The sequence below is a fragment of the Myotis davidii genome, unplaced genomic scaffold (genome assembly GCF_000327345.1).
Source record: "Myotis davidii unplaced genomic scaffold, ASM32734v1 scaffold73, whole genome shotgun sequence".
Classification (NCBI taxonomy): Eukaryota; Metazoa; Chordata; class Mammalia; order Chiroptera; family Vespertilionidae; genus Myotis; species Myotis davidii.
Genome location: NW_006286675.1, coordinates 7036383 through 7047470, shown reverse-complemented (window position 1 = coordinate 7047470; position 11088 = coordinate 7036383). Strand labels below are relative to the sequence as shown.

General features: G+C 46.9%; 1 protein-coding gene and 1 long non-coding RNA gene across 2 annotated transcripts in view; one reads left to right on the top strand and one right to left on the bottom strand.

The window, feature by feature from the left end:
- Window positions 1–399: 399 nt before the first annotated feature.
- Window positions 400–2123, bottom strand: LOC102762233. Its single transcript, XR_435377.2, has 3 exons — window positions 1668–2123; window positions 1287–1586; window positions 400–803 (listed from the first exon to the last, which is right to left on the bottom strand). It is a non-coding gene; the product is annotated as an uncharacterized LOC102762233 (long non-coding RNA).
- Window positions 2124–7332: 5209 nt separating this feature from the next.
- Window positions 7333–11088, top strand: part of RASA2 (RAS p21 protein activator 2) — a 135764-nt gene continuing 132008 nt past the window's right edge. The window contains exons 1-2 of the mRNA XM_015560415.1: window positions 7333–8118; window positions 8840–8949. Coding sequence (XP_015415901.1) covers window positions 8886–8949 — 64 coding nt within the window. The 5' untranslated portion in view covers window positions 7333–8118; window positions 8840–8885. The remainder of the gene's footprint in view (window positions 8119–8839; window positions 8950–11088) is intronic.

Genomic DNA, 11088 nt, shown 5'->3' with positions numbered 1-11088 from the left:
CTCAAAATGCAGTAACTCCACCAGAGGCTGCAATAATCTACAACTTAAATTTCCCAGGCCTGTTTTCTTCGAGGCAGGTTCCTTCTTATGGACCAGTCAGATCCTCTGACGTTGTCAGAGCTGACATGTCAGTTTCTCACCCGATTACTCAAGGATCTCTGGGACATGCTCTGAGCTCCTTTCGGTCCCGCCTCCCCTTGGCCCCTGCACAAATCCTGGAGGCAAAGGAGTATCGCTACACCCCTGGAAGAGATATGCCTCCCTCTCTTCCCTGCCTCTCTCCTATGCCTTTGATCCATGCTATTCAGGCATCTGAAAGGGCCTTCTGTCTTATCAACAAATGATGTCTTCCTTAAAATAAAACCACCAACTTTTTAGGTGTTGAAAGTCCTTTGTTTAGTAAAAAATAATAACAAACCTTGATAGTAAAAATAGTGGTTTAAAGATACTTGCTTGGCAATGCCAGTCCTCCCATTGACAACATCTCATTACACCCATCTTCCAAACTGTAGGGCTGGGGAAGCACAGTCCTGCAGCGAAGTCTCCCTTCACAGGCCCAGGGCCTGACTCCTCGGGGGAGAAAATGAGCCCACACCTGGGAAGCCCTTACTAGTCCGAAGGCCCCTGTGAGTCAGGGACCTGGAGGATGGGAAAGAGCCCTTTCACCTGTTTGTTGAGATTTGTCCTCAGAGCTCTGGTTTCCTGTCTGCAGACCTACATCTTCTCCTGGCCATTCACTGGACAGATGCGGTCTCCCCACAGGGCTGTGGTCCCGCCCTGCAGGCGTCTATGGAACATCAACCCTAAAGCATGACATGGGGAAGGGAAAATTATCAATTTATAAAATGGCGATAACAGTTCTGAAATACTCACATACGCTGCTTTTCTTTATACAGGGGCAGGCAAAAGTAAGTTAATAATAATAATAATAATAATAAATATAATAATTAATAAATAATAATACAGGAGTAAACTCTGTTTCCTGTACTCACACTGTAGACCTACTTTTGCCCACCCCCGTATTTCCTTATACTGACGTGCCCCCCCCGCCCCCCACACACACACACTTTTGAGAGCTTTCCATTGGCCTGGAGGAGGTTTGGGATTGTTACAGAAGGAATACTAGTACAAACAAAAAGAGAAAGGGGAAGAAAAAGTTAAGTATCAGCTTCCAAATAGGATTTTAGGATTTTTCAGCCACCTTATCTTAAAGGCTAAGCTATGTAAGAGTGAGAAAAGATGTTCTAGATTTTTTTCTTTCTCCTGTTGGCATATCACAAACTAACCCGATCACCGTTTTACACGGGGAAGTCCTGGCGTGGGCAGGAAAAGAAAGAGGAACATCCCCCGTCCGTCCTGGTGGAATACACAGGGGAAAGGGTGAGAGAGGTGGCTGGGGAGCGTCAGAGGTGACTGATCCCCGGCTCAGGATTCCACCCACGGCGGGAGGTGTGCTGAGCAGGCGGAGGAAGGCCAGGGCCTCTGCAGACTTCTCTGGGCCTCGGGGAGGGGCTCCTCCTGCAGGTTGGCGGGCATCGCCCTGGGAGCGGCTGTATCTGGGTTGAACTCAACAGCACAGCATGATTCTGCAGGGAGGGAGAGGGAATGTCACTTCCTGGGCTGCCCCCAGGACCAGTAGGGAATGAATTGCACCAAGAAGTTCTCACCTGCTCCTGATTAGAGGCCAGGGAAGTAGCTGATTTGACAGCCAACAGGCCTCCAGGCATCAGCGATCACGAGGGAGGGAAAGGTGAGTCAGCAACAAGACTCGTGGTGGACATTCTGGGCAAGAGTCAGATGGGGTTGTGGGGGCTGTAGCGGCAGCCAGAGCAGAGGCTGAGTCATGAAGAAGCACCAGCAGGCCCTTCCAACCAGTAGGAACCTCAGTAGATAGAGCCTCAGCAGCGGGCACTCACAGGACTCGGGGGGTGGGGGGGATGAGTTGGATATAACCCAGGGGGTGTCCCGGCCACAACCACAGCAGCAAGCAGCCAAGATGCAGAGATGCTAATGACCTGAGAGTCCCATCTTCTCCCGGCGCTGAGGGGAGCGCATGAGCCACAACGGCCACCCAGAACCCAGACACCATCTCGCAGAGACAGAGAGGGAGGATGCAGATATCTAGACACTAAGCATGTTTTACATAAAGAGGTGGACCAGCCCTAACTGGTTTGGCTTGGTGGGTAGAGCGTCGGCCCGCAGACTGAAGGGTCCAGGGTTCGATTCCAGTCAAGGGCGTGTACCTTGCTTGCGGGATCGATCCCCAGTAGGGGGCATGTAGGAGGCAGCTGATCAGTGTTTCTCATCAATGTTTTTAACTCTCTATCCCTCTCCCTTTCTTTCTGTAAAAAATATATATAAATATAAAGAGATGGACCATTTACCTTACATGTCTATTTATTTTTAATGTATTTTTTATTGATTTCAGAGAGTAGGGGTGAGGGAGATAGATAGATAGATAGATAGATAGATAAACATCAATGATGAGAGATAATCCTTGATCAGCTGCCTACTGCATACCCCACAACCTGGGCATGTGCCTTGACTAGGAATCAAACGTTGACATCTGATTTATAGGTTGACACTCAACCACTGAGCCCCCCCCCAACCGGGCCCTAACATGTCTGTTTAAACTGTGGTGCCAGAGTATTTCCCAGCTATTCAGTAGTTGGAGGCTCCTAAGGAAGATAAGAATAATTTTTAGAGAAATAAAGATGGTACATTTTCTCTGCACATGTGTGAGCAGGGTGAAAAAACCTGCCACCCTTCACACATATTGGCATTGCCAGCTTTTCCCGTCCTCCTCCTGCTACTAAATTTGGCGCCGCTTGGGCTGCTCGGTTCCTCCCATCCACCCACACCCAACTGTGGAGAAGAGCGTGGAGGGTCCAGACCAGATTTCTGGGATTTTCGATGCAGAATTGGGGACATGGGGAGAGGGAGAGAAGTGGTATTCGCCACATGGGTAGATTCTAAGGAGAAAAGAATAAAAAACAAGCTCCTCTTGCAAGAAGCCATGGAGAGCAGGGGCATGGATGTGTGCAGCCACATGGGGTGGGCGTGGGAGAGGGACAGAGAGAGATGCAGCAGGGAGCATGTTACTCAGGCAACAGAGTGAGGGATGGAATGGCCGGACATTCAAGGAAAGATTACATACTTGGATCTCATTTATATTCCTTGAGATTAAGAGTAGAATTTCTGCCCTGGCTGGTTTGGATAGAGTGTTGGTCTGCGGACTGAAGGGTCCCAGGTTCGATTCCAGTCAAGGGTACATGCCTGGGTTGTAGGCTTGGTCCAATGTGCAGGAGGCAGCCTATCAATGATTCCCTCTCATCATATCTCTCTCTTCCTCTCCCCTCCTCTCTGAAATCAATAAAAATATTTAAAAATGGGGAAAAAAGAGTAGAATTTCTATCAGGACTGCCTTCCATTGCCTCCATCACTTTGTTGAAGACCTGTCTCCTTCCTCCAGTAGCAGCAAATGGCAGGCAGGGCCACCAAGTGATGAATCAAGAGCATTGCCCATCAGGTGACTCATGAATGAACAACTTGGACTCTAAGAGACGGTTTCATAGTATCAGCACATAAAATATGCAAAAGTCCAGCTTGCAACAACTGGGATCATGCTTTGGGCTCCAATAACTGCCAAACGGTAGCTTAAACTAATGGGCATCTATTTTTCTCCCTCATAACAAGCCTGGAGGAAAGCAGTTCAAAGCTGGTGTAGAGGCTGGAAGATTTCAGGACAGGAATTCTCTTGGCCTTTTTAAAAACATACTTATTGTTGACACTACTACAAATGTCCCCATTCCCCCCTCTGCCCCGCTCCCGCGGGCCCCGCCCCCCTCCCCTAGCCTTTACCACACTATTGTCTGTGCCCACGGGCTATGCATACATATGTTCTTTGGCCAATCTCTTCGCCTTCGTTTACCCAGTCCCTCCCACCCGCCTCCCCTCTGACAGCTGCCAGCCTGTTCCATGCATCCGTGCCTCTGGTTCTATTTTGTTCATCAGTTTATTTTGTTCATTAGATTCCACACATAAGTGAGACATGGCACTTGTCTTTCCGTGACTGGCTTACCTTGGCCTTTTTGTTGTGGTCACAAGAAAGCAGCTGCGTTTCCAAACGTTGTGTCGTGTTTAATGAAGGAAGAAGGTAAAGGGGCCACAGAGAGAAGGCGTGGTGGCAGCCTCATCTGTCCCCTCTGCCGGGAAAAGCAAAAGCCTCCTGGAAGCCCAAGGAAGGCTCCCCCTCGTGCCTCGTTAGGTCGCATAACCAAGTCTGGCTGTCGGGGAGGCTGACACGGCAACATCTGCCTTTGCTGACCCCTCCACTGCAGGCAGCAGAGCAGAACAGCCCTCGTGGTTGTAAACCCAGTGGAGGCAGAGAGGCTCAAATTGACCTCCCGGGCCAGGGCTGTTGTTAGTCTTCTCCCAGGTGTCTTCTTCCTGCCTTCAGCCGAAAGGGGATGAGACCAGGAATTAGAAAATGAAGCCCCTGCCTGAGCCGGTTTGGCTCGGCGGATAGAGCGTTGGCCTGTGGACTGAAGGGTCCCAGGTTCTATTCCGGTCAAGGGCACATGCCTGGGTTGCGGGCTCGATCCCCAGTTGGGGGCGTGCAGGAGGCAGCCGATCGATGATTCTCTCTCATCATTGATGTTTCTATCTCTCCCTCTTCCTTCCTCTCTAAAATCAATAAAAATATTTTTTTTTTAAAAAAAGAAAAGAAAATGAAGCCCTGACCCTCTATAACATGAATAAGTATAGCATTTTTTTTTAAATCTAGTTTTATCTAAAAATGGGAAGTATCTGTTGCGTTAACTGCCATATAAAAGTCTCCTCCTGCCAGCCTGGCCTTTTGGACTCGTTGGAGGCCTGATGGGAAAAGAGATGAGATCGGAGCTGAGCGTTGACTTTGTGAGAGAGCCTGAGCCCACGCTGTGCTGTTTGGGGGCCTAGAATTGGGAAGATGGCCTTTCTTGTCAGCTTTGCTGACACCTGGAAGCTGAATAGGCTCTAAAAGGCCGTGTCCTCGGTTTGGGCCTGGACATTCTCACAGCAGGCACCACGCGGTGGTGAGAGTCCCTCAGGCTACCTCCTGGGTGTTCACAGCGACAGAGGGAAGCCAGAGCAGGAAAGGAAGACCATAACAAACCCAGCAGCGCCCTCTCTGCCAATGGCGAGTCTAACTGAACACTTGGGCACTCCTGGAAGGAAATCGTTGGGGAGAGGTTGAATTACTCAGGCAAGTGGACGGCAGAGGCAAGATCAAGAACTTTGGGTTAATGATGTTAGCAAGGTTTCACGTGTAGCCACAAGCTGATATGGTTGCCTGGAGATTCGACCATAATAACAAGTATGGAAACAACTTGTACTTTGAAATAAGGTTTTCCAACTTCCACAACAACCCACACAACAATGGGAGATGTTTAGACCTAGCCCGCCACTAGACAACAGTTCATGACCCGTGCGTGAGTTTCTCTCTCCTTGGTGTCTCTGCCCAAAATGAGCTTCTTGTGACACACATAGCCCCAGCCCCAGGGGCGGATTGCAAACCCCAAACCCTGCCTCCTTCCCTTTCTCCTTCCTCATCTGACTTTTGAGGTGTTGCCTTTTCTCTGCACCTAAGCTTCCTGCACAGCCCAGGCTCAGCCCAACATGGTTATGTGGTCGGCTCTGGTTTCCCTTGTGGGTTTTAAATTCAGAATGCTGAGTTCATTTATTAGCAGCTTCTCTCAACAGGCCACCCCATTCATTTGCTCATTCATTCATTCCTTTATTCATTCATCACTCATCAAACATTGAGTAAGTGCCTTCTGTGTTCTTTTAGGTTTTATATATGCACCAGAGAGGCAAAGACAAATAAAATATTGTCCTGTCTTTGAGAATCTTACGTACCAGCAAACAAGTAGGAATGGTAAGGGTGTTATGAGGATTCCAGTGAATGTATACGGAGTGTACTATAGTGGCACAAAGGAAGAAGAGGCCAGTTCTACGGGGCAAACTGGGAGGTAAATCGTGGGTATTACACATATTGAAATATCTTCAGTTGAACTTACTGTTGAAATATAAGTTGTATGGTGGTCAGAGTTGGCTGCCTACTCTACGGCTATGGGTTTCCTTTCTTTCACAGGAGAACTTGGGTTTGGCTTAGCTCTCGGGTCTCAGACAGCATGGCACTTTTGGAATGAGAGTCCATCTCCAAGTCCAGGGACTGTGTTCTCCTGCATGTGATCCTCTCCTGGGGATCAAGCCCGCAACCCAAGCAGGTGACCTTGACCAGAATCAAGCCCAGAACCCTTCTGTCCACAGGCCTGACACTCTATTCACTGAGCCAAACCAGCTAGGGCCAGATCCAGGGACTATTGATCAGGCTAAGATAATTATACATTTGTGATGATTATGAGTGAGATGTAAGGAAAATATACCTGGACAGGGTGGGAAGGAGCATGCAGGGAGAGGGAGTTGACTTCCAGAAAAAACTATCTGGGAAGGGTTCTCTGAGAGAGAGAGAGAGAGAGAGAGAGAGAGAGAGAGGAAATGCTTCTACCTGCCATTGGATGTGAAGATGTTTAGAGCTTCAGCAGTCATCTTGTGACCATGAGGCCCAAACCAAAAGAATTGCATAGAAGCTAACCCAGAACCTTGCAGTCATTGAGTTGATGAATTAATCATTCCTTGGACTGTGTCTCTAAGGACATTTTTCCCCCCAAGTTTTATTGTGATAAAATATACATAACATAAAAGTGACCTTCTGGGCCATTTTAGAGTGTACACTTCAGAGGCATTAACTACATTCATATTGTTGTGCAACCATTACCACCATCCATTTCCAGAGCTCCTTTCATCTTGCAAAACTGAAACTCTGCACCGATCAAACTGTAACTCTTCAATCCTCTCCTTGCTCAGCCCCTGACAACTACCATTCTATTTCTGTCTCTAGGATTTTGACTACTCTAGGAACCTCATATAAGTAGGATCATACATATTTGTCTTTTGTGACTGGCTTATAAACTCCCCTGCCTGGGTACACATCTGAATCAGGGAAGAGGGGGCACTTTTACTTTGAAAGAAGAAGTTTTGATTATTATTCTGCAGTGGACACTGTACATTACTGACACGAGTGTCTGGCATACACTTCACTGAGGGCAGGAGAGAAGTTGAGTCCCAGAGCGGGGGAAAGGAGGTGGAGGGGGAAATAAAGTGTTTTTTACCCACAGAATTCTGCTTATGCCATAAAATGACTAGTACAGGAATTGCTGGCTCCTCCTCCTCCAAACTGCCCTGCTGCTCCAGCCCCTTCCTCGTGGGTTCCTTTTTGTCTCTAGGAGCAACCTATGCCCTTCTTGGCTCAAACGAGATTCCCCCATGATTCTCTTCTGGCGCCAGCTTTTTCGCTTTGGGACTAACCCCTCAACCAGCCTTTTCACCTTCAAAATGCCATGGGAGCTGCTCAGAAGTTGCTCTCACCATCAGGAATGACTTCCTCTAAGAACTGGACTCACCCAAACCCTCAACACTGGGAAAGCTGCCAAGTGGGAGATGGCTCCTCCTAGGATGGCGCCGGAGTAGCGTGACTGGGTGTGTGTGCACTGCAGTGGGTCCACGTCAGGTCCAATGCCAGATGTCCTACTGACTAGCTGCCTGACCCGCGGAAACCTCCTCGCCCTTCTGCGCTCAGAGACATGGTCTCTAAAATAGGAATTGCAACAACAGCAAAAATAACAACAAACAATAATGATATCATCCACATACAGGGCCACAGACAGAGTACATGGCACTAGTACTTTCGGAGATGTTCCCCTTGGGCCTGCACTGTTGAATCTCTCCTTACTGATGTTTCCCCCACCCTGGGTTTTGCTGTCAAAGGGGGCTTGGGGCCAGCCCTGTAGCCAGTTCCTTTCTAGTTCCACTCAAGCCTCCTTTCTCCTACCTCAGGGTTTGGAAAAACACAAAGGCATTAATCTACCCAACCACCCTTCCACTGTCCTCCCATGGCATGGAGAAGAGGACTGAGAGGTGACAGGTTGGTGTCTAACCTCCAGTGAGTGCAGCCAGCTGGGTCTCCAGCCCCACTCTCCTTTGCTGGAGGCGCAAGTTCAAATGTGTGTCAACCAGGTGAGCGGGAGGGTTCTCCAACTCAGGAGACCTTGGCTGTGTCTTTACATTAAGAAAATCAGCTGGGCCATGGCCGGGTTCTCACCAACTGGATGGAGCATTTCCCGAGGTTTCACGGTGATGGACAAACCTGCCCAGACAGAGAAATCCCTGAGTACAGACTAGTAGATGAAACAAGTGCATCTTTGCCCAACGTTCCAGTTTTCTCTTCAGAGCGATGGTTTTTCCAGTTTAAAATGACTAGAAGAGTGCAGTGGAGGTGGAGTGGGTATGCCATCCAGTTCAAAAGCAGGGAGGCTGAGAAACAGCTGAAGTCAGACGGGCCTTCCATCATCGATGGTCCCAGTTCTAACACTCAGGCCTTCAGTGTCCTCCTCAGGCACCGAGCAAATTTGAAAATGTTTCTAATGGAGGAACTGGGAGCTTTAGCATAAAAACTTGCCCATTTTGGGGGGCACATCCTTGTTACGGCCAGGTGTGATCTTATGGTAAAATGTTAAAAGTACCTTTTGAATATTCTGCAAAAATATTCTGAGTTTTTAAGTTCTCGCCTCACCTTCCACCTCTCCAACTTTGTCAAAACAAACAAACAAAAAATGCTGATTGGTTTAGAGGTTGTTTGTACAATGTAACTGAATGAATAATGCTTCATAGACAAATGGTACTCTGATGAAGTGATGGGGGAAATTGTGTTATCAATGACCAACTTGCCTTCCCGCAGGCCCGCTGGAAGTAGTGCTGCCTCATGAGTGGACAGCCCTAGGAAAATGATCTGCATTCAAATACTAGAAAGCCAGCACATTTTTCTTCTCCTGGCTCACCAGAAGGAAGGTAATAAATAACTCAGGACCAAGCGATACTCCTTTTATTGCCATGCATATTAGAGGTTGAAGGGTGCTGATTCAAAACAATGCTGTGCAACGCCAAGTTCTGGAATTCGTTTCTAGCTGTAGGACATCGTCGTATTACGAGGGAAGCCATTTTCCTACCTCAGGCACCATGAAGCAAGCAATGGGTGAAAATGACTGAATGGGTTAAACACTGGTGAAGAAAGAGGAAAAGGACTTAGTAGTGAATGGTTGCTCATCAGAGCAGAGAGGGTAGAGTTAGGAGAGGTGGCCTTTAAGTACATTCATTAATAATTTGAGGAAGGAAGTGAAGTGCAAGTTTGTGCATGATGCAATATTGTTCCAGTTACTAAACATCGTGAAGAAATGAGAGGAACTCTAGAGGAGTTTAAACACAATGCAAGGGCAATAAAGGGAGGGGAGGTGTAACAGCTTCTTGTAATTGTACTGTGAGTAAGTATTATTAGTCTCTATAAAATTTTATTTCCCAAATATTTTACATGAAGGAAACACTGACTCTGCTAAAGATCTCTGCAATCAGCCCAGTATCAGTAAAAGAATAATGATGTCCTTAAATGTCTATTCAAAGTCAGAGTCATTAGGAATCATTTTAGATGAAGAAAAATGGGTTTTAGTGAAACAGTATGATAATTCTGAAATGTGCAATAGGAAGGCTGCTTGAGAGGGGAAAAAAGTGAAGGGTGCACTTCATGTAAAATTGTTTTCATATCTCTAGTGACAATTTCTTAATACAGCCATGGACTTGGGGTTAAAATAGTGAAAAGGCAGAGAAATTAGGAGAAGCTGATATAGATATTGATATTTTAAAGAAGGGAACAAAACTTTAAAAACTAGCTTTTCATTTCAAATTGCAGAATATTGTTAAAGTTTCCCATTTTAACCATTTGGACGGGTATGATGCTGAATAGTAATTACAAATCAGAATTTTCAAAACAGGAAAACTTCAAGTCTGCCGGGTGGAGGAAGTAGATGAGCAACTATGATTGGATCCATTTTATTCAACAGATAGGTTTTGAGGGAGTTAAAAACATGAAGCTAGGAGAAGAGATAAACAAGCACACGGGTACATAATACCACATAGAAAGTGCTCAGGGCCCCAGAAAGGTACAGAGAAGAAGCTGTGTCGAGGAGAGAAGGAGACAGATGGCTGAGGCAAAGTTTGTCCAGGCAGGAAGAAGGTGGACACTGACGGACTCAGGCCCGAGAGAAAAGTGACTCAGTGTGGCCGGTGGTCAGAGGAGTCAGGTAGGCTGGGTTCATTTCTGACACAGGACATTTGCCTGAGGAATTTTTACTTTCCTCTGCTGTCATTTCTAGCACTCTTCATGACCTGCAGGGTAGCTTGCTGGCTGGCGGAAGGGATGAATCAAGCCATTGACGTTTTCTGGAGCTGACAAGTGACCAGCTCCAATTTTTGTTTTAGGAAGATTAACTTAAGTGGTGTGTAGGAGGATGGGAGACCTCTTAGACACGAGCATGAGGCGGTGTTTACTGAATTAATCCTACTACATGCCCAGCATTCCACTAGATACCCCCCCACACACACTATCAATCCTAAGAACAACTCTTTGGAGAAGGGGAAGTAAGAATAGCATTCCCTTTTCACTGTTAAAAATCAGGTTCAGAAAGGCTGAGTAACTTGCCCAAATGTTGCACATATAAAAGTGGTAGAATTAGGCTCCAACCCACGTCGGCCTGTCTCATAAGCTCCTGTCTTTTTAAAAACAACCAAAACAAACCCTGTAACATGTCGGTACTATTCAAATGAGGAGAATTTTAACAAGGACAATGACAGGGACTGGAAAGGAAGGGAAGGGAGAGAAGAGATTTTGGCAGAGTCAGAAGGATGTGGCAACTGAAAACATATGGTGACAAGGGATTTAAAAAAAGAGAGAGTCAAAGTTGTTAGCCCAGATAACAGAATATGGCTGTGAGCTCAGCCTTGGAAAGAAAAACGAGAAATCAAATTTTGGACTTATTGTTCGAAATGACGGCAAAACACCCACATAAGAGGAGGTAAGTTGACTTTCTCCAAAATGTGTAAAACTCATACAGAGATCACTGGCAACACACCCCAAACTGGAAGTGTCACCCTTCGGCA